At 54.0% G+C, this 22,057-nt stretch overlaps 1 protein-coding gene across 2 annotated transcripts in view; it reads left to right on the forward strand.

Annotated features, from left to right (window-relative positions):
* The window catches only part of MYRF (myelin regulatory factor), a gene marked incomplete at both ends in the record, with an annotated part of 29,190 nt that overhangs the window by 6,254 nt on the left and 879 nt on the right, over window positions 1–22,057 (forward strand). Inside the window, 23 exons of one of the 2 annotated variants that reach the window (XM_080913166.1) lie at window positions 5,187–5,274; window positions 5,380–5,643; window positions 8,599–8,660; window positions 9,463–9,742; window positions 10,560–10,810; window positions 10,885–11,008; window positions 12,570–12,765; window positions 14,031–14,107; window positions 14,276–14,386; window positions 14,776–14,866; window positions 15,153–15,353; window positions 15,563–15,674; window positions 16,193–16,302; window positions 16,910–17,070; window positions 17,149–17,221; window positions 17,476–17,564; window positions 17,808–17,876; window positions 18,526–18,614; window positions 18,703–18,888; window positions 19,106–19,357; window positions 20,856–20,943; window positions 21,154–21,228; window positions 21,531–21,636. In XM_080913166.1, the coding sequence (XP_080769292.1) occupies window positions 5,187–5,274; window positions 5,380–5,643; window positions 8,599–8,660; window positions 9,463–9,742; window positions 10,560–10,810; window positions 10,885–11,008; window positions 12,570–12,765; window positions 14,031–14,107; window positions 14,276–14,386; window positions 14,776–14,866; window positions 15,153–15,353; window positions 15,563–15,674; window positions 16,193–16,302; window positions 16,910–17,070; window positions 17,149–17,221; window positions 17,476–17,564; window positions 17,808–17,876; window positions 18,526–18,614; window positions 18,703–18,888; window positions 19,106–19,357; window positions 20,856–20,943; window positions 21,154–21,228; window positions 21,531–21,636 (3,155 nt within the window). Of the gene's footprint in view, window positions 1–5,186; window positions 5,275–5,379; window positions 5,644–8,598; window positions 8,661–8,904; window positions 8,924–9,462; window positions 9,743–10,559; window positions 10,811–10,884; window positions 11,009–12,569; window positions 12,766–14,030; window positions 14,108–14,275; window positions 14,387–14,775; window positions 14,867–15,152; window positions 15,354–15,562; window positions 15,675–16,192; window positions 16,303–16,909; window positions 17,071–17,148; window positions 17,222–17,475; window positions 17,565–17,807; window positions 17,877–18,525; window positions 18,615–18,702; window positions 18,889–19,105; window positions 19,358–20,840; window positions 20,944–21,153; window positions 21,229–21,530; window positions 21,637–22,057 lie in introns of those variants that run through there. The other variant, XM_080913167.1, reaches the window with a different exon arrangement.

A 22,057-nucleotide genomic window follows, 5' to 3' on the forward strand; every position in this document is an offset into this window, starting at 1 on the left:
TCAGAACAACCCAGTCTGAGCTCAGCACCAAGATGTTCCTGAAGCCCGCCAATCTGCAGCTCTTTGCTTTGGGGTCACAAGGCTCTAACCCCATGTGCAAAGAGAGACCCCACCTGGTGTCTTTAACCCTTTCTCACAGGAACCAGGGTGGACCTGCCACAAATACAGTGGGAGGATCCTGCAGCATGGAGAGCTTGGATCTCTATCAAGTACTCCTGTTGATTTGTGTTAACATGTCCCCAGGGATACAATCCAATGGATCGGTAGCATACACTGCATGTTCTACAGGGACTCCTCCATTTATTCAGGAAGGTTTATTCAAGCCTCCACTGCCTGTCAAGCACAGTGCTAGTGTTCAGAGACAAGAGACATATACCTCCTGCCATGTACATTTGACATTCTAAGGGACAAAGTCAATTGACAAGGTAACCCTGTCACACCCCCACTTTGATACAGGGTCTCCTGTAGCTCAGGCTGGTCTTGAACTTTGTATATTCCTGAGGATGACCTTGAACTTGTGATTCTCCTGCCTCTCCTTCTAAGTGCTAGATTTAGAGGCACACTCCACCACACCCACTTATCTGGTGCTGCGGATCAGGCCTCGGTGCCTCTTCTGAGTCTCTGGTGAGCAGCTGGGAGGGACACAGACAGCCCTGACTTAGGTGTGAGGATTTGCTAAAACTAGAGCTGCATTGTTCTCAGGTGCGGCTGCTGGACCCAAACTGACTGCGAACCTGATGTCTCCGTGCAGAGCTGCTTGCACAGCCAAACACGGGCATCCAGTTGAGAAAACCCCAGTGGCAACTGGAAGCTTGAACAGGGCCAACAAGCAGCTTTGAGCATCAATGAAGATAGAATGTCTGGGTCAGAGAATTGTGACAACCCACTGTGCCTTATTGCCATGTGGACCGATTGGAGCTTGTAGCTTAGTTCACCCTGGGAAACAGGCCATAGCATTGGAGGTCCTCTGGCTGGGTGACTGGAAAAGACTGTCTGTGTGGGCTGGGAGGGAGGCACAGAAGGCATCCCTACTGGGGTATGTTGGAGAAGCAGAATAGTACTGGTCACATACCTGAAGGGACTTAGGGGCAGGCAGGGGTCTTCAGAAACTTAAAGGTCCAGAAGAGCTCAAAGGCACCAGGAAAGCTGCACTACTTGAGCAGAGGCGGAAGGGCAGGAATGGAGTGGAGACACTTGAAATGGAGAACAGGATGCTCTGTTGACTGAGGGATAGCTTTCTGGGGTGCTACCATGTACACTCAGTGAAGAAGGATTCTGAGGGTCAGCAAGATCAAGGAGTCACTCTGCAATCAAGCTGAGGCCCAAGTTGGCAGCCAGGCTTCTTGGGATCACAGGGATGCCCAGGTGGCAAGCATCTGACAGGCATTAAGCCACTGATGAAGCCAAGGTACCCTCAGATTCAGACACCTGAGGTTGATACTCAAGGGCCTTGAGCCCTGGTGCCCTGGCCACCCTGAGTTCAGATCAGCCCACCCTGTCCATGGCCACGTGGCTGACGGGATTTCCGCCATGTTTGGGGTATGAATTGACAAGTACTCCATTGACGGGGGGCAGGGGAGGGGGTAGGCAGGGCACAAGACTCCCACTGTGTTGTGTCCCCACCCTCCCCACCCGCCAGGACAATGGCCTAGACTCAGCCAGCAGCCACAGCTGTGGCGGGGTCCAAGAGAAGGGGGACAGGGACTGGGAGGGGTCCAGGGTGGAGGGACCACCTGGGTCACTGCCTGCTGCACCTGGCTTGGGTGTTTTGGTTCCCCTTGATGAGTAGTCTTAAAAGGAGGAGGAGAAAAGAGGAAACAGTTTTCCCACATCTTGGACCCTGGCCTGCCTGGGAAGCAACAGCCTCTTCTGAGTTTGGCTCTTGTTTCTAGCAGGTAATAAAGGCCGTAATTAGTGTGGTGCCCCTGGGGATCTGGAGAGGCCCTGTCTAACCCTGGCCTATAGGTCTTTCAGGATCTGCCCACGGGTCTCCAAGTCTGGCAAAGCCACCTCTAGTCCCTGGCTCATCATCCTGTTCATTCATTTACTGTGTGGTTATTGTTCATGACTACTGTATACTGGATCCTTAGCAACGCAGGCAGCCATAGTGCAGTCCCTGCCCTGGAACTCTAGGACATCTGCTTCACTGGAGAGATGCTCTTTAGAATGTGGAAGTCAGGTTGTGGGCACTCACTCCCCTTCCCCAGGGAGGTGGGAGCCCGCTGAGCAGGTAGACCGCCTGACTTGAAAGTAAAAGCAGACAAAGGAAGAATCCTGAAGGTCACTTGGGCTGGGGGTTGGGTTGGATAATAGAAACTTGCAAAAGAATGGGAATTGGCTTTCCCTGGTAGAGGCAACTGCATATGCAAAGTCCCTGTGGGTGGCATGTTTGTCCCTTACCGGAAGGAAGCTGGAGCTGGACTCCTGAGAGCCGCCACAGGGGAGGAGGCTGAGGGGGAAGCTGAAAGCAGATCCTGTCTGGCTTTTCGAAGGACCTCCTGGTTTATCATTTGCTTGGAGAATTTGTTGGAGGGTTTAGAGAGGAGGACAGATACTGATCAGTGACACTGGGGTGACCGGTGGCAGACCAGACCTCACTGTCCAGGTGGTCTTGAGTCTACCCACCTTGCAGGCACTTCTCACTGGGATCCAGTGTTCCTCAGTTCTTTTGGCCATGGGGCAGCGCAACTATAGTGTACCTTGAGGATTGTGCCCTCTCCTGGGTCCTTGGTGGGGGGGCGGTTCAGCCTCAAGATCCCCAGCCCCCCCCCCAAGCCTCCATTACACAGATCTCTATTGTACGTTAGGACCCTTGCCTGGAGTCCAGGCAGTGGGGAGAGAAGGTGGGGGGTCCTGCATGCCTCAGAAAGCCTCAGCTTCTCCCCCTCCAGAGCCCTAGACCCACCTAACTCTGCCATCAGCCTCCTCCTCCCCCCTCCGTCCTCCCGGACCCTGGCACGAGAGGGTCCCTCCTCCCCTAGCCACATCTGGTTCTTGTTAGGGTCTCCCAGGATGCCTGGGCCTGAAGGCCCCATCCCCTGGGGGAGGTGGACAGCAGGATTAGGGACGATTAGGAGTGCTCCTGGCCAGGGAAGGAGGAGCCCCAGGAGGAGGGGCGAAGATGGTTATAAACAGCAGCCCATGACCGCATCAGCCCATCACTCACCCAAGGTGCCAAGTTCAGTCTCAAAAACCTGCAGCTTCAGCAGCTGGGGCAGTGTGGGGGTGGGGCTCTAGGCTCGCCTCCTTCCTTCCTCAGAAATCTTTAGCAATGCTATGGGGCAGGGGCCAGGCTGGGGGAAGACACAGAAACAGCAACTACATCTTTCTCCCTGGGATCAGATTGGCTCATTTTCCTGTGTGGCTTTGGAGTGAGGAGTGAAGTTTCTGAAAAATAGAGGCAGAGTTAGTAGCAACCAGTTCATGGGAATGATTGAGCGGTGAGATGCAATGTATCGGTAGGTACTTCAGCAGTATCTTACCTGAGCATGAGTCTCCATCATTGTCACCAGCATGGTGTGAATTCACAAGGACCGCGCTAGGCACTTCCTTATGACCTACCATCACCAACAATGTCCTTTTCCTTGTATGATGGGTTGGTAGGCTTAATTAAGTGACACAATGTGTGTGAAGTTGGCAGAATGCCTCATATATCGTAAACTGGTGATGAGTATGGCACACAGTAGGCCCTTAACTATTGGAATCTGTGACTACCAGAAATGGGTGAGGTGGGGTTGAAACTCGGGCAGACAGACTGACCATGAACAGCCCCACGGAGCATGGCCAGCAAAGCCATGTGTGGTGGGTGGGTGCCCTCTGGTCTCAGCTGGAGTGAGCCCGGGTTGGGGGTCAGCAAGGGGCACAGGCAGCGTGTGACTCCTAGGAAGGCTTAGCTGCTCATGCTCATTAATTCATTAATCACGTAAGCTCAGCATTCTTCAAATGCCAGACTGGGGCCAGGGAGGGGCCTGGGCTAGGGGTTCAGAGACCCCAGGGGGTTGGGGTTCTGGAGGTGAAGAGAGACCCTCCGTTTGCAGGGCTCCCACTGTGTGCTGGGCACTTTACGATGATCTATATCTTTGCAGCTCTGTAGCCATCACAATTACTCCGTGAAACAGCTGTTCACCCCACTTTCCTAAGGATACCGAGGCTTGAGGGATGGTCTGCTTGAGGTCACACAGCAGGAATGGCTGAGTTGGGTGGGATTTGTCCTTCACCCAGTCGGAGCCCTGTTCCCAAGACTTCCCCAGAGGAAGGACTCAAGGTGCCAATTCAGGACTTCAGTCTTTAGAGTCTACAGGGGCCTTCCTGCCTCAGTGGAACTGGCCAACCCAAATCTGCAGCGTGGGTGGGGTGTCCTCCATTATCGGGGTTGACGCATCTCTCGCGTCAGCCCCCTTATCACTTCTCCCTCTGGCTACCCCCCTTCTTGCCCCACAAGGTGACCCTGGGAGAGGAGCCCTGGACTGCCTTTTCTTTGTCCTTCCCCCTCAGGGGCTGAGGCCCCAGGGAAGGGCCCAGGGGAGGACGGCAAGCAAGGTAGCAGGTGGCCGAGTTCTGGCCACTATTCCCTTCTGTATGAGGCAGGACAAACTGCCTCCCTCATCCTCTGTCTCCTCTGGAGTGTTGGCGCTGAGCACGCCATCTCCTTCCCAGAAGCAGCCGGCCTAACTACCAGGGATAGGACTTGCTGACACTATTAATCTTGGTTTCAGGATCTCCCTGAAGCTGGTGCCTGGGGTTCAGTGATTCCTTGACTCCTGGGCCCCAGGATGTGTGTTTTGCTCAGCAGGCCTCATGCTTCTATGTGTTTGAGGCTAGGTCTCCTACCAGGAAAGTCATTCTAGGTCTGAGTGGGTTCATCCTGAGGTGGTATGACCTTGCTTGCTTCTTGGAGCACTCTGTAAGGTAGAAGAGGACAGATGAAAAGGATGGAGATGATCCTGTCATATAGCCAAAGAAGGGACAAGAGTAGCTTCTCTTGTCCCCAGACCCATGCATTGGCTATTGACCACCTGGTCTGGGAAACTGGGGCATCCTTGAGGTTTGTGGACAGATATTGTTTTTGGAGGGGCATCCATAGCGGGGAACTGGGTTTCAGAGAGCCTAACCTGAGGAATGCTAGTGGGCCCTTGGCCTGGGGTCTTCAGGGAGTTGTTTCAAGCCTACCTGCCCCTTCTTTTCAGGCCATGACATCAGCGGTGCCCTGGAGCCCTCCAATATAGACACCAGTATCCTGGAGGAGTACATTGGCAAAGAGGACGCCTCTGATCTGTGAGTCACCTCATTTGAGACCTCTGGGCAGTTCCCTGAGGGAGGGGACGGAACTTCCTCTCAGGCCTGGGGACCTGGGGGGCTGAGCTCCTCCATTCCCCACAGCTGTTTCCCTGAGATCTCTGCACCAGCCAGCACTGCCTCCTTCCCCCATGGGCCACCGGCCATCCCCGGCTCCAGCGGGCTCCACCATCTGAGTCCCCCTGGGAGCGGACCATCTCCTGGTCGCCATGGTCCCCTCCAACCCCCGACCTACGGCACCCCACTCAACTGCAACAACAACAACGGCATGGGCACCGCCCCTAAGCCCTTCCTGGGGGGCTCTGGGCCTCCCATCAAGGCAGAGCCTAAGGCTCCCTATGCCCCAGGGTGAGTGGGGGCAGGGAGTGGGTGGGGACAGGATTTAGGGGCACAGTGGCCACTGTCCAGCAGATGTTGCTTGTGGACTTCATGGGAAGGACTTAAGTGACAGACTCTCTTACGGGCAGTTCAGATATGAGATTTTTCCTTGCTTTGTTCTGAGGCGGTGATGGCGAGGGTTCAGAGGAGGACTGTGGTAGGGTAGTGCTAGAAAAGTCTCAAAGCAATATAGGGACGGAAGAAGAGAGGCTTGGGACCCCAACTGCTGCTCACAGAAAACCTACCCCACGTATGCACACTCCCATGCTCCATCTACCCATGGGGCATTCAGCTGACAATTTCTGTATCCAGAGTGTTGCCTGTGTCTCAGGTATGGCCTTGCCGTGTGGAGCCAAGGTCAGCTACATCCTGAGGAGGCTTCTTCCTCCCAGGCTCTCTCATCTCTCTGAGACCACAGTGTTGTCCTGACCTAGGTCTGATCCCGTGCCTGGCTTTGACCTTCAGACTTTGTGGTTCCCAGCCTTCCTAATGCTGTGACCCTTTAGCACAGTTATGGTGACCTCCCCAGCTAGAATTATTTTTGTTTCTACTTCATAACTCTAATCATGCCACTGTTATTAATTTTAATGTAAATATATGATAGGCAGGATACCTGATATGTGACCCCTATGAAAGGGTCATTTGACCCCTAAAGGGGCTGAGACCCACAGGTTGAGAACCACCGTTCCAGAGATGCTCAAGAGGAAATACCCAGAGTCAGGGTTCCCCAGGCTCTCCACAGACCTCAGCGAAGCAGGGCAAGGGTCTTGTCTTTAGGGACTATAAAGCTACGGGATGCATAGATGATGTGTCCAGCAGTCTGGCAGCAGTCCGGCTCTGTCTGTCAGCCTCTGGGCTTCCTCACCTATAGAATGAGCCCCACGTTCATGGTGGAAATTAAGTGGGAGAAAGCAGAGAGGACGTCCAGGCACACAATGCCAGGGACAGAACCTGGATTGCTTGAGGGGGTCTCTAAAAGTCAAGCTGCCTGAGGGTGGAGGGAAAATAGCTTAGGTTAGCAGGTACAAGTGGGCTCCTTGTTCTTCCCCTGAACCAGCTCCAGGTGACCCTGATAGGGCTTGTCCAGAGTCTAGGTTTCCTGGTCTAGGCTTTATTCTAAGTGATAAACAAGACAGCCGTATGCCCACCCCATCATGATGAGAGGTATAGATGTATCACTGGGATGAGGGCACTGCTTAGTGGTTAAGTACTTTCTAGAGTGTGCAAGGATCTAGATTCCCTCTCTAGCACTATACAAAGTAAAACAATTCACTCCAAAGAGGAAATAACAAGTGAGAATATGAAAGAATGCAGGGTCATGTGGGTTGGGACTTTTGATGGCAGGGACTAGAGGGTGTGAGAGACCTTGACCTAGTGGAGAAGCCCAAGAACACTGTTAGGAAAGGAGCAGGTGGGGGATGGACTTGGAGTGGGGCAGAGCTGGTCAGCCCAGGGACTGAGGCCATAGCAATGGGAAGGAGCCCCTATCCTGTTATTCCTAGAAAACCTAGTTTTAGAGCCCACCTCCCCACATTTTTTTAAGAGTGTTTCTCTGTGTATCCCTGGCTGTCCTGGAACTTAGTCTGTTGACAAGGCTGGCCTCAAACTTAGAGATCTGCCTCTGCATCTTAAATGCTGGGATTAAGGATGTGCATCACCACTGGCTTAGGCTTAGGGTCTCTATTTTTTGCTTGTGGTTCTAAGGCTTGAACCCAAGAGGTCTTCATGTATGCTAGGCAAGTGCCCAACCACCGAGCTACATCCTGGCTCCCTTTATTTCCACATGTGTGTGTGTGTGTTTATTATTTTTTTTATTAATTAACTTTTTTTTTCAATGCGCACTGGTGTTTTTGCCTGCATGTATGCTTTTGTGAGGGTGTCAGATCTTATTTGAGCTGCCATTTGCATGCTGAGAATAGAACCCCGGTCCTCTAGAGGAGTGTTTAGTGTTCTTGACTGCTGAGCCACCTCTCTAGCCTCCCTTATCATGTTTTGAGACCATGTTATACTATCCCAGACGGGCCTTGAACTTGTGATCCTCAGTCTTGAGTTTTCTGAGTAGCTTGGGTTGCATATCTGTACTAGATTCAGGGTTCTTACTGTTGAACCAATTTCAGAGATGTAGTGAGGCCTTCACAGTAGAGGAGGAGGTGGGAGGAAGTGGCCATGGCTTGTTCAGGGATGCAGAGTAATTCTGCAGTCAGAGCAGGGCAGGAATGTATCCACAATGACCTGGAGCCTTTCTGGTGGTCCCTGGGCATCTTGGAGGGGAGCCTCTCCAGATATGGGGATGAGAGAGGACCTCTGGGAAGCCATAGTCTCTTTCTGTGCAAGTACATGTTTTGTACAGGACATGTTGACCTCTGGGCTTGAGTTTGTTCTTTTGCCTGAACCACTGATAAAATAAAACTTGCAAGGGAAAAAAAAAAAGAGCCCAGGCCCAGAAATACTGGCTCCCTGCCCAACCCACACCTGCCTCTGGTAAGGCAGCTCCTGGTGACCCACTGAACCTCCTCAGACCCAGCCCCCGGATCCTAGGATTTCCAGGAAGCTGGAAGCTTCGGTGGGTGCCCAAGAGAGGCAGATGCCTAGCTCCTTGTTCTAAAGGAATGGGGTCTGTCAAGCCCAGTGCCACCACCAGAGACCTGGCCACAAATAACCATTATTAGGTTTGGAGATCCAGGGCAGGATCTTAAAGTCCTTCAGCCACAATTAAAACCCTCAATCCTGCCAGGGTTCTAGGATAGGTGGGCAGCAATACCCTGGGGTAGATGTGAGGAGATCTCAGTGGCCTCAGTCTCTGGCCTGGAATGGGGGCGGTGGAGTCTTTGCAACCTTGCCCACCAGAGGAGCGGCCTGGCCTGAGGGTTGGGTCTGAGGGTTCAGCTGCTGGCCCAACCTTTTCCCTCCTCCGGCCCCCTGCAGCACACTGCCAGACTCGCCCCCAGACTCAGGCTCTGAGGCCTACTCCCCTCAGCAGGTGAATGGTGAGTCCATTGGGCAGCGCCACCCTCCCCCTCTGGGTTTGGGCAATTGGTTGGTGCAGCCTTATCAGGGAGAAAGGGAGGAGGGAGGAAGGGGGCCAGCGGCTGCCCAATGGATCAGATTATCGCTGGTCAAATATTCCTCGGCGCTGGCTATTGTTCCCCAATGGGCGGGTGGGGAGCCCGGTCTTGCCTCAGAATAAGTGTCTCTGCTGGTGATGCCACCGTCTGGCCCCCCTGCGCCATCATGGATGCGCCCTTCGGCGGTAAGTGGACGGCTGGGGAAGGCTGCTGCTGGGCCCATCTTTACAGGGTGCTGAGGGGTCCAGTGGCCCCCATGTGGCCAAGAGTAGAATGGTAGAATGATCGTAGGCACACTGAAGAGGGGTCAAGAGTTCTGTTTATCCTACCAAAACATCCCTGGAATGCTTCCTGCGGAACAAAGAGAGCTGCAGCCCCTCGGGCTGGGGGACTGGCCCCTGGAACTGGGAGTGGAGCTGCTGGAGGGAGAAGGCTGGGTGGGCCACTGGGCTGGGGTCTCCGGGAGTCTCTCCAGGCTTAAAAGGAGTTAGAGACTGGGGAATCTTCTGAGGGTTTTCACCCAAACAGCCTAGGGGAGAAAGCAGGCTAGAATGGGAACCTCTCTCTCAGAGCCTTGCTTCCCTGATTAGGCTCAAGCTTGCTGCCCTGTCTGTCTCTCCACCCAGCCTCTGGCATGACTCAGGAGGGCACAGGAGCAGGAGACTGTGCCTAGGGAGCTTGGGTGAGGCGGGTCTCTGACTCCTGTCCTCCATCTCTTCCTCAGACCCCCATCTTCTGCGCACCATAACCCCGGAGACTCTATGCCACGTGGGAGTTCCTTCCCGCTTGGAACATCCGCCTCCACCTCCAGCCCACTTGCCAGGGCCGCCACCACCCCCACCTCCCCCACCTCACTACCCTGTCCTGCAACGTGACATCTACATGAAGGCTGAGCCCCCTGTACCCCCTTATGCTGCCATGGGGCCGGGTCTGGTGCCCCCCGAGCTCCACCACACCCAGCAGACCCAGGTGCTACACCAGCTGCTGCAACAGCATGGAGCTGAGTAAGGCTTGGGTAGAGCCTCCTTGGCAGGACGGTGGGGCGGAAGTCAGGGAATCAGGAGTAGGGGGAACGGAGTGACCCTAGAGAAAAACAGAAGCCTTACTGGAACAATGCTTTGGGTGCCTTTAGCCATAGCTGATTGGTGACAGGTACCTCATTCACAGATGGGCAAACTGAAGTTCTACGAAAGGAAAATAGTTTCCCCAGGTAAAGGATTAGGAAAAGGCAGAGCCAAGACTTGAACCTAGAACTGAATTCTTAACACAGACTGCAACGCTTTTCTGCCCATTTACCGAAACCTTTAGGGTTTGTTTGTTTGTTTGCTTTAAGGTTTTATTTATTTTATGTATATGAGTACACTGTCACTCTCTTCAGACACACAAGAGGGCATCAGATCCCATTACAGATGGTTGTGAGTCACCATGTGGTTGCTGGGAATTGAACTCAGGACCTTTGGGAGAACAGTCAGTGCTCTTAACCACTGAGCCATCTCTCTAGATCCATGAAATCCTTAGGTTTCTAAGAATGACAATTGCAGGATGCTCTGTTCAACACAGGTGCTCTGTGGAGTACATGCTAATCATGTGTGACCCCTGCCTACCTCCACAGGGGTAAGATTGTGGCAAAGACAAAGAAAGGGAACGCTTAGTGACAGGACAGAGCACAGGGAGGTACCTGAGGGCTTCCTGTAGGAAGTATCTTCCTGGCTGGGCACTGCCTTCTAAAATGGTGGCGAGAGAGAGGTGTGGGCACGGCATAGGAGAAAAGGGCTCAGAGAGAGAACCAGCCCCCATGGCCCTCAACTCTGCCGTCCCCAGGCTCCCTTCACACCCCTCTAAGAAGAGGAAGCACTCCGAATCACCCCCCAACACCCTCAATGCCCAAATGCTGAACGGAATGATCAAGCAGGAACCTGGGACTGTCACAGCCCTGCCCCCACACCCTGCCAGAGCCCCATCCCCTCCGTGGCCTCCTCAGGGCCCACTCTCACCTGGCACTGGCTCCTTGCCCCTCAGCATTGCCCGAGCCCAGACTCCACCTTGGCACCCACCAGGTGCACCCTCCCCAGGTATGTGACTGACTGACTTGATGCTGGGGACTGGAGCCCTGGGCCTAGATCTCACCCGAGTTCCTTCTCTCCAGGCCTCCTGCAGGACAGTGACAGCCTCAGTGGCTCCTATTTGGACCCCAACTACCAATCTATCAAATGGCAGCCACATCAGCAGAACAAGTGGGCGACCCTATATGACGCTAACTACAAGGAGCTGTGAGTGACCTGTGCCACCTCATCTTGGGACAGCTTAGGACGCCATTGAGCTCCTAGGTCAGGGCCTGGAAGGAGTCTGGTTATAAAAGAATCACATTTGACAGAAGAGTCAACAAACTCAGAGAAGAATCAGGCCCAGGGCTCAGGCTTCAGGGCCCCTGGTCAGCCTAAGTCTCTCTTAAAACAGTAGTATCTTCCAGGGACGGGTGTGGGAGCCAAGTCAGGAAGAAGTGGGTGGATACATGTTTTCTGACCCCTCCTTCATGTTCTCCTACATTCCAGGAAGATAGCTTAAAGTTTAGCATAAGCTGGACCCTTACAGCAGCCCCCCTCCCTGTGGAGGGAGGAGGGGCAGGGGGAGCTAGGGGTGTGGCTGCCCAGGATGTTCCTTGTCCTTCCTCAACACTACATGGCTCTAGCTTCACAGGCCCCAAAAGTCCAGTGGGGACCACTCCCCTTCCTCCCCTAGAAGGCCACTGGGTGTCTCATAGGGTGACTCCCCAAGTGAACTTGGGATTTAGCCAAGAATAAACTAGGTGATTGGGGCTGGGGCCCTCTCATCAGGACAGTGGCTGAGACAGGCGACCTGAAGTGGGTGCCCTGACTTGTGAATGTCTATCTAGTAGCTCCCAAGGGCTGGGTGGGGTGGGATGCCCAGTTGTGGTGGCAGCTGAAGTGATGAAAAGGGCATTTATGGGATCCAGGAATTTCCGGTACTTTCTTAGGTCAGACATGGGCAGGTCCTGTAAGAGAAGAAAGAATGAGACCAGAGCTTCCCATGGAACTTACTCCTAAGTGGGGAAGCATTCTCCCTGTTCAGCTTTCTGTGGGTGGCACTAATACTCGTGCCCAGCGGGGTATCTTTAATGCATGGTGACCCAGGGGAGAATGAGATAAGTCGCAAGTCAACAAGTGCTCTCTTTACTGCCCCTGGAAGTGCCCTAAAGGCTCCAGACACTGTCTCAGTGACAGATGGCAAGCTTCAGCTATTCCTGAGGGGGAGGTCAGAAACCAGGAGTACTCCCCTGTCTCTGGGGCAGTTGGGGGAGTCAGAATGAGGGCACTGGGGGGGGGGCTTGAGCAAGGAGGTGGGCTAGGTTGGGTCAGGGTGGGCCCAAGGCAGAGCTGGCTCCTGGTTCCACCGTTTCCGTGGCAACCAGCTGTCAGGCACAGTGAGACTCTACAGATGCAGGTCCTCTCATCCCATCTCCCACAAGGGAGGGGGCTTCAAGGAGTGTGTGGGAAGTTGTTAAAGGTATAAAGAATGGCAAAGGCCCTCCCCTGGAGTCCCCTCACTTCAGAGCCTGGTATCTTTCCTTCATCCCAGTACAGAACAATGCAAGGCCCCAGGCACATAGTGAAGACCCTGTGCAGCTCCCCTTCTAGGCTTAGTGTCCATACATGGAATAGAGATTGTCCCCTCCGGGTTTGGGGATCTTGGGGGTTACAGCATAAGTAATGGGACTGGAGTGTGGGCTTGTAGAAGGAAGCAATGTTCCATCTTTAGCCGGGGGGGGGGGGGGGGGGCACTGCTGAGTCTCCCTTCCCCTCCCCCCCTCAGGCCTATGCTCACCTATCGTGTGGATGCTGACAAGGGCTTCAACTTTTCTGTGGGTGACGATGCTTTTGTGTGCCAGAAGAAGAACCACTTCCAGGTGACCGTGTACATCGGCATGCTGGGTGAGCCCAAGTATGTGAAGACGCCGGAAGGCCTCAAGCCTCTGGACTGCTTCTATCTGAAGCTACATGGAGTGAAGGCAGGTTTGGGGCTGGCTTGAAGGGAGAGCGGGAGGGCCAGGAAACTCCAAGGTGTGAGTAATGAGGGAATACCCCAAAGCTGTATTCCACGGCTGCCCTGCCCCTCTTCCTCTTCTAGTGCCTGCCACCTAGACTGTAGGGTTGCTCGGACCTCAGCATCTTCCTTGTGCTCTGCTTCCCTCTCCACCCTATGCCTCAAGTCTCCCCATCCAGAAACCATCTCCTGGCCGTCTCACTGATGCCTCAGCTCTCAGACCCTGCCACTTGTTCTCCCCTGACCCACCTTAGGACCCTGGCTACTCAAGCTATGTATCTAAAGGCCCTCCTACCCTCAGCTTGTCATACACTTGGCTCTGATGGAGGCTCTGGAATAGTCCTTGCCTTCTCCCCCAGCCTCCTCTTCTTGGAGTCACCCCCATCCCATGGCTGAATGTTCTCTCAACTTCTGTCCTGCCCCCAATCCCTGTAACACATGTGGTTGTAGAACACCCCTTTCTCCTAAGACTCCAGTGTATTTCACGCGAAGCCACTATGTCTTCTAAGTTGTACCCACAGGGTCCTTAGAAATCCAGCTGTTCACTCTGATGCTGTGTGTGCTGTGTCCCACATTTGCAATCCTTGAGATGCCCTCCTAGGGTCCCATCCCAGCATCCTATCCCATTTATCTCTGGTTCCATTCTGATGCCCCTCTGGGAAGCCTTCCCTGAGGCTCTTTGTGACTGAGGGATTCCATAGAACAGCCTCTGGAGCTCATGAGCTCCCTGGGGAGAAGACCAGGTCTGTCTGATTTCATCACAGGCTGGGCCTGGCATGTTGGCATGGCTCAGCCAGTGTTTCTGAAGAGATGAGAGGCTTTGGGTATGTGAGAGTGTCTGGGGTGCAGCGTGCATGTGTGTGTGCATTTGTGCATGTGTGTGCGTGCAAGTGAGAAAGGTACAGATCCGGGTATGGGCCATAGGCTTCCTGGAAAACATGGGCAGGCATGAAGAAGTTAGGGAGTCAAATGATACTGTGATGTGAAGCCATCATGGAAGTGACCACAGTCACCATGCAGAAGTAGGGAAAGCAATGAACTGTGAGCTGACCAAAGGTTTTGTCAGCCTTGAAATGGCTTGGGAGGTTGGGGTGTGGATGTGGAGACTCCTGAGGTTGTGAGGAGGCGAGGTGGAGCTAGAATTATGCTGTGGACCAGGGTGAGGAGGTGAACGAAGAAGACCAGGTGAGGAACCTTGTCCTGAGGTGCCCTCGGCCCATTCCTCTCTAGCTAGAGGCCCTGAACCAGTCTATCAACATTGAGCAGTCACAGTCGGACAGAAGCAAAAGGCCCTTCAACCCTGTCACGTGAGTATCCAGCCCTGTGGTGTGGTGCCTGGAAGGACCCTTCTTGGAACTGGCTTGGGAGCTGGGAAGACAGAGACCCACAGTGCCCTTTGCCTGCCGTTGCTCTGTGGCACACACCTCCTAGCAGCTTCCTTTTCTGCTCCTGAGCACTCTGCCCATTCTCTATAGGGTCAATCTTCCCCCTGAGCAGGTCACAAAGGTGACCGTGGGGCGGCTCCATTTCAGTGAGACCACTGCCAACAACATGCGCAAGAAGGGCAAGCCCAACCCTGACCAGAGGTGAGCAGGCCAACCCGGCCGCAGGAGCCCCTCCCTTCTGAGGAGCAGGGTCAGAAAGGGGCTCCATGGAGTGTGCCAGTCCCAAGGTCCACAGATGGCCTGTTTCCCAGAGGAGGTACCTGAAGTTCAGAGTAGTTGGCAGATTTGGGGAGTCGGGTACAGAAGACTGGCTTTTGAGATCAGAAACCGTTCTGGGGCACTTAGTGGTGGACTCAGGGAGAAATTCTGCCCCCTAGTGGAGGCCAATGTTTCTCCTCTGTGGAATACTGTGACAACTCCAACTCCTGGGGGTGCCATGACAGAGTGAGGCTAATGTAATCCCAACATCTGGGCCAGGGAGGATGGCTAGGGGCACCCCTGAGTGTTACTGAGTCCCTGGTGTATCCCAGGTATTTCATGCTGGTGGTGGCCCTCCAGGCACACGCACAGAACCAGAACTACACACTGGCAGCCCAGATCTCAGAGCGCATCATTGTTCGGGTAAGAGTCATCTCTCCCCAGGGCCAATGTCCTCCCCTCCCCCAAGATAGAAGAAATAGCTACAGGAAAAATACTGTGGAAAGGGGTTGGGTTGCTGTGCAGCTCTTGCTGGACAGTGGCTGTGTGGCTGGGTCCCACAGGTGACTCTGTTGTCACGTGAACAGTTTATTGGACATGGTGGGGTAAGGAGACTTAACTGACCTAGGTGCTCCTGGGGTTTACCCTTTGCTCAGGGCCCTAAAGTTTCCCCTACCTCCAAGACTGATCCAGACCCAACTTGCCATAGGCCTCTAACCCGGGCCAGTTTGAAAGTGACAGTGATGTGCTTTGGCAACGGGCCCAGCTGCCAGATACCGTCTTCCACCATGGCCGTGTGGGCATCAACACTGACCGGCCAGATGAAGCACTGGTCGTTCATGGTAATGTCAAGGTCATGGGATCGCTCATGCACCCCTCAGATTTGCGGGCCAAGGAGCACGTGCAGGAGGTAGGGACAAGATCCTGGCTGAGGGGCAGTGCTATGGGTGAGGATTAGGACCATTGGGAAGGACCAGGATACCAGGGTAGGGGTGGGGAGGCTGGCTTTGTAGTTCTGTATCAAGGTCTCCCTTCCGCACTGTAGCCCTTGCTTGAGGCCTGCTCTGCATGAATGACTGCAGGAAGGGCGGAGGGTTCAGCCTTGGTCCTATCCCCTAGGTGGACACCACTGAGCAGCTAAAGAGGATCTCTCGAATGCGGCTGGTGCACTACAGATACAAGCCTGAGTTTGCTGCTAGCGCAGGCATTGAAGCCACAGCACCAGAGACAGGTAGAGACATACCTGTGTCCCTCAGCTCTGGCCAGTCTGTCCTGTCTCCTGGAACCTGTTCCTAGAAATCCTTGCATTCATTAACCTTTGGAGTTCCACCCTCTGCAATATTGACCCTTTGGGATCCTGTGTGTGCATGCACGCACACCACACACCACACACACACACACACACACACACACACACACACACACAAAACCATTGGGATATCATGCTTCCCAGGTACTCGGATTCCTACCTCTGGAGTCATCATCGTAAGAGTCACTTGGCCTGGAGTCTTTATCACTCAACATTCAGAGAGTTTGTATCTTCTTAGAATGCCATCTCTCTCCTCCGAGATTCCCCTAGGATCCTACCCATCCAACAAATCCCACACCTTGAGCCTGGGAATGTCTAAGCTATGAAGTTATCTGAGAAAATCCCTACTCCAGGGCTCCTTAAAGCTAAATGCTCAGGTACTTCTCCAGAAAGCTATGAGCAGGACCCCTGACCACACACCCTTGGCTTGTCCCACCCAGGTGTCATTGCCCAGGAAGTGAAGGAGATCCTGCCTGAAGCTGTGAAGGACACAGGGGATGTAGTCTTTGCCAATGGGAAAACCATAGAGAACTTCCTTGTCGTGAACAAGGTCAGTTATTGGGGAACCGAATGAGGCTCTGGGTCAGAGGGTCTGGCCAGCTGGTGGTTCTGGCTGGTAGAGGGAAGAACAGACAGCTTTCCCCCTAGGACCTCCAAGAACCCTTCCCCACCATACAGGAAGGGGGCCAGTGTTGAAGATGGAGGGCAAGTTAACAGATGGAGGCTGTCTGGTACAGAGCAAGGCAAATCCCACAGAGGTTGCACTCTTTCTACCCCCATCAATTAAAGAGGGTAACAAGATGTGTCACCTTATTGTCTCAAGGTTCAAAGATGTAGTTTATTATGAAAGTGACATTTGTACTTGGTGACATGAACCCTGTATATATGTTCTTAGAAACCGACACATTTCTACCTACCTCAGGTATTTCTACCTACCTTAGGGAGTAGGTCCAAGGGATGGAGCTCTGACTTGAAGGAGGCAAGGCTGTGTGGGTTGACCCTTATCTTAGGCCAGGGGCAGCACACATGTTATGTGAACCAGGATTTGGCTAGAGCAGAGACCACCCTCAGGCAGGAGTATTTTAGGACTTCTGTTGGCTGTGGAAAATGGGGCTTCTGCTACTGCCTGGAGTCAAGGCTGTTGTTGCCTGGGGCAGGAGCGAATCTTCATGGAGAACGTGGGGGCTGTGAAGGAGTTGTGCAAACTGACAGACAACCTGGAGACTCGCATTGATGAGCTGGAGCGCTGGAGCCACAAGCTGGCCAAGCTGCGGCGCCTTGACAGCCTCAAGTCAACTGGCAGCTCGGGCGCTTTCAGGTGCGGGCGCCGGGTGGGGCTGGGGTCAGGAGAGACCGCCTTCTGGATGGCATTCTGATCCTTGTCCTCTTATTGCAGCCATGCAGGGAGCCAGTTCAGCCGGGCAGGCAGTGTCCCGCACAAAAAGAGGCCCCCTAAACTGGCCAATAAGGTGAGGCTATGCAGGGTTGGGAAGCTCATGGGGCCAGGGCTTCCTCTTCCCTTTCTAGCTTGCACCGCCCCAACCTCCAGCTCCAACCCCTCTCTTCTCCCCTCTTGACCTTGTAGCCCTTCCAGCCAGCCCTCTTCTGCTTCCTCTCCCTTAGACTATGAAGAATGGAATGGGGATGGAGGTGGGGACTGAGCAAGGAAGTAGGCATCCTAAATTCCCCATCTTCTGCTGTGTTCTTTCCTTTTGGTCCCCAGTCGTCACCAGTGGTCCCAGACCAGGCCTGCATCAGCCAGCGCTTTCTGCAGGGAACTATCATTGCTCTGGTGGTGGTCATGGCCTTCAGGTGACTTGTCTCTTAGGTTCTACCTAGTGAGTCATATGTGCCTGGAGTCCAGGCTATGGAGTTGGGGGAGGAAAAAGGACTGGGGATCAAGCAGCTGAGAGGTGAGGGAACGTGGGCAGCCTAGTCTGTCTCCCCCTCCAGGGTATCTGCAGATACCACCTGGGAAGACCACAGAGCCTGTCAGAGAAATGGTGCTGGGTAGTGGTTTGTCTTCAGATAGTGACCCTTTTCTGTGTCTCCCAGCGTGGTGTCCATGTCTACACTGTATGTGCTGAGCCTGCGCTCTGAAGAGGACCTGGTGGATGCTGATGGGTATGTCCATGGAGATCGGGCTACTACTAAGCTCTCGGGACAGGTGGGACTGATGGAGGCTGGCTTGGGTCAGAGGTGCCAGGGAAGCTCTCTAATGGGGTTTAGCCTTAGCCTTATGGCCTACTACAGCCTGTTGGGGTGGTGGTGAGTCTTCTGGATAGTGGGTGCTTTCTACAGGCCCTTGCTGGCCTGTTCCTTCATAGTATTCCTTCAGTAGCTGTCTGGAGGACACACACTTGTAGGAAGGTGGGGGGTGGAGGCTGCAGGGAAGGAGGACCAGAGCAGGACCTTTGGCTTTCTCTGTCTCTGTCACACCCCAGCTCCTGGGGTTATCTCTGACTGTGTCTTTTTCTCTCCTTCCCTGTGTCTGTTTCCCTCCTGGTCTCTTTGTTGTCCCCTAGCTCTTTTGCCGTGTCCACTTCCTGTCTTCTGGCCCTGCTCCGGCCCCAACACCCTGGGGGGAGTGAGGCCATGTGCCCATGGTATGTCTAGCCAAGCATCCTTCTCTGCCTCCTGCTATGCCCTTCTTCCTGCTTTTGCTCCACATTCCTCCTCTCCACCAGCTCCTGCCCACCCCTGCTTCTCTGGGACCCCCAGCCCCAGCTCCACGGCTCCCCCGAGCCTCTGAGCTCAGCCTGCACTTTCTTAGCAGGTCCAGCCAGAGCTTTGGGACCACACAGCTCCGACAGTCCTCTATGACCACCGGACTACCAGGCACACAGCCTTCTTTGCTGCTGGGTGTGTGTCTGGAGGGATGAGGTGGGGTAGGTGGCTGGGGGTGGGGCTTCAGTGTCCCCCTCCAACTCATGGCTTCTGGCTTCCTCAGTTACCAATTCAGCCTCAGGTCCAGCTCTCCGTGCCTTGGACCTGTGCTCCAGCCAGCCCTGCCCCATCGTCTGCTGCTCTACTCCCATCTCCCGTCCTGCTACAGATCCCAGCCTTGGCCCCACTGCTACTCCTACTCCAAGCCCTAGCCCCAGCCTCAACCCCAACCCTAACCCCAAGCACTCAGGTATGAATGTTTTGGGGGCAGGACCAGGGGTGGCAGGGATGTTTGGTATTATTTGTATCCAGAAAAAGGCCCCGAAGAGAAGGCAGGAGGGATTCCTGGTTTGGAAGTTTGGGGAGTCACCCCCACAGGAACCAGAAAACAAATGAATGCTCAGAGAAGCCCAGGACAGGAGACATTGGCTTCCCTTTTCTCAGTGTATCCTTGTTTCTGTCCATAGGCCCCGGCCAGATGGCCCCACTGCCAGTCACCAACATCAGAGCCAAATCCTGGGGTGTTTTGGCTAATGGCATCGGCTATTCCAAGCATACCAAGAGCCTGGAACCTCTGGCCAGTCCTGTGGTCCCCTTTCCTGGAGGGCAGAGCAAGACTAAGAATAGCCCCAGCTTCAGTCTCCAAAGTCGTGTCCGCAGAGGAGCCCTGCCACCCAGCACAAGCCCTGCCCAATTCACTCAGACCCAGGGCCAGCTAGGTACTTGACTCTTACCACCTCACAGCCCGGCTTATCCAGGCCCACGTCAGCCCAGTCATAGGGCTTCTTGGGCACAGAATCGTTAGTCAGCAGAGATTAGGACTCATGTAGATCATGTCATTTAATCCTCACAGCTTGGCTGGGGAGATAGCTTAGAAGGTAAGGCACTTGCTTTGAAAGCACAAAGGTCAGGATGGTACATTCCCAGAATGTGACATGGTGGCACACACTTGCAATTCCAGGGGTAACAAGATGGAGGTGGAGACAGGTGGATTCTTCAGGCTCCGTGGACTGCTAGCCTGAGCCTGCTTGATCAAGTTCCAGCTAATGAAACACCTTGTCTCAGACAAAAGCAGCAAAGCTCCACTGCCATGGTTCCGAAGAGGAACTGGAGGTTTAGCTGACTTCAGCTCATCAGGGTTCAGCTAAAATTCTGTCTCTAGTTTGCCAAATTCCAGATTACATTGACTTCCTCTCTCTGCCAGGGTGGGAAAGGTGGTGTACTAGGACCTCAGCCCCAAATCTTTGGTTTTTACTGAGATACAACTCTTTTAACGTAGATGTGGTTTTCTCCAGGCCTACTGAGAATTCTTGTTTGTGTTCTCTGGTTTCCTGCTAGCCGTAACCAGTGCTCTGTGTGGCTTCCTCACTTTGACTTTGTGGCTTAGTAGACAGAAACCTAGAAAGTGTGGTTTGTGCAGGCAGATGTTCAAAGTGGTGGGGCCACTCCAAGGGGCTGAAACTCACCTCAGCTCCATGGATGCTCAAAAATATGCATGGCTCCAACTGAGTGTGCACTGATGAAGACACCTCAGAGTGACTGGTCCCCAGGAGTAGGAAGGGAACTTAGTCTAGGAGGACCAAGGAAGGAGGCAACTAGGAAAGGCTTTCTAGAAGAGGTGACATTCGGCCATCTTTGAAAGACATCTGGGGGTTTGCCTAAGAAGAAAGCCATCTTTTCTGTATCATGTGGCTTCACAGGGTGTTCTGGGTGCTCCTGCAGACCTTGAGTTTGTACCTTAAAGAGCTGTAAATGTACCAGCTCAAGCAAATGTTGAGAGGCTGGTGACCACAAGCTTCCCGCTTCTGGGGTGAAGGACTAGGTAGTAGTGGCAGGCCTGAAATAGTGAGATGGACATGTAACCTCATCTCCCATGTTGCACCTCAGCAGTGGCTCATCGATAGCCATGTGCTGGGGACAGCCCCAGCTGAAAGTTCTGTTCTACCCTTTCATGGCTGGTCTCTGCTGTTCTGCTGGCAAGGTGTCAGCTGCTGCGTCCAGGGCTGGGAAAGAAACGTGTGTGGTCAGGAGTAGAGGCCTGAGAGGCAGCTCTCCGGCTCGTGAGGACTAGCTGGTGCTCGGCTGCTGGGAAAGGAGTGTGATGTGATACTGTTGTGAGGGTCTGGGAAGAATTCTTGCTTGCACTGAGGTGTGAAAGTCCAAGTGTGATGCCGTGTGGATCCTTCCTCAACGCCCCAACAGCTTCTCTTCTTCCAGACCCAGTGCCATCCCTGACCTCCATCCAGCTGCTGGAGAATTCCATGCCCATCACTTCCCAGTACTGTGCGTCAGAGGATGCCTGCAGGTACTTGTCACTGCAAAGAGGGTCCCCCGGGGGGCCATGAGCACAAGCAGTTTGGATGCTCAGATCTTGGCCCTTTGTGGAGGAACTTTTTCCATAAGTTTGGACAGCCACTTACCCGGTTTCTGAAGGCTTCGGTATAGAATGAAGCGGAGGAAGAGAGAGGAAGACTGGCAAAGTGGGCTTGCTTAGATACCATCTTTGCCCTTTTAGGCTTGGAAACTTCACCTACCACATCCCTGTCAGCAGCAGCACACCACTGCACCTCAGCCTGACCCTGCAGATGAAGTGAGTGCTGGTGTGGGGGAGGGAGGGAACCATGAGGAAGCCCCCAGAACCTCAGAAAAGTCAGAGCTAAATGCTTACTAAATTTCTTACATGGAGGCTCCAGGCTGCCTGGCTATAACTGCCTCATGGGGACTACATGGGATGGTGGGAGAGGTTTCCTCCATTCCACGCCCTGGAAGATTCTATGTGGTTCTCAGGCTGAGGCTGTGTGAAGATACAGCTTGTCGGGTGGGACTGGGCTGGATGGGACAAGGACATGAGGAAGCTACAGCTACTTGAATGGGAACCTACCTCTTCCCTAGTTCCTCCACCCCTGTGTCCGTGGTACTGTGCAGCCTGACATCGAAGGAGGAGCCCTGTGAGGAGGGAGGCTTTCTGCAGAGGCTCCACCCCCATCAGGATACCCAGGTAGGAGAGGTGGCAAACTGTGGGCTGGGCAGGTCTTAGGCCTTCCTCTTGTCTGGATAGTGGAAGCAGAGTAAGTATGTCTGTTGGGACACATACAGCTGGGCTCCTGTGTCTGGGGGAGGGGACATGCGTGCCAGTCTTCATCCATTCTGATAGGTGTCTGCACCCCTGGTGACAGTGCACAGGGGAGGAGTTTATAAGGGCTGGTCAGAAATGGGCACAGTGCCCACTGCAGGCAGAGCTGAGCTCCCCACACCACTCCCCAGGAGGCAAGTGTGAGCTCCACAGCCCTCAGACTCAGGGCAGGGCAGTGATTGACAGGTGGTGTTAGTGGCAGTGATTGACACCTGGGCTCCAGCTTGGGGTTCTGTTGTTCACGGTGATTCCTGCTCACTTGTTTGTTCTAGTATCTGTTGAGGCC

Source organism: Micromys minutus, assembly GCF_963924665.1.
Source record: "Micromys minutus genome assembly, chromosome: 2".
Classification (NCBI taxonomy): domain Eukaryota; kingdom Metazoa; phylum Chordata; class Mammalia; order Rodentia; family Muridae; genus Micromys; species Micromys minutus.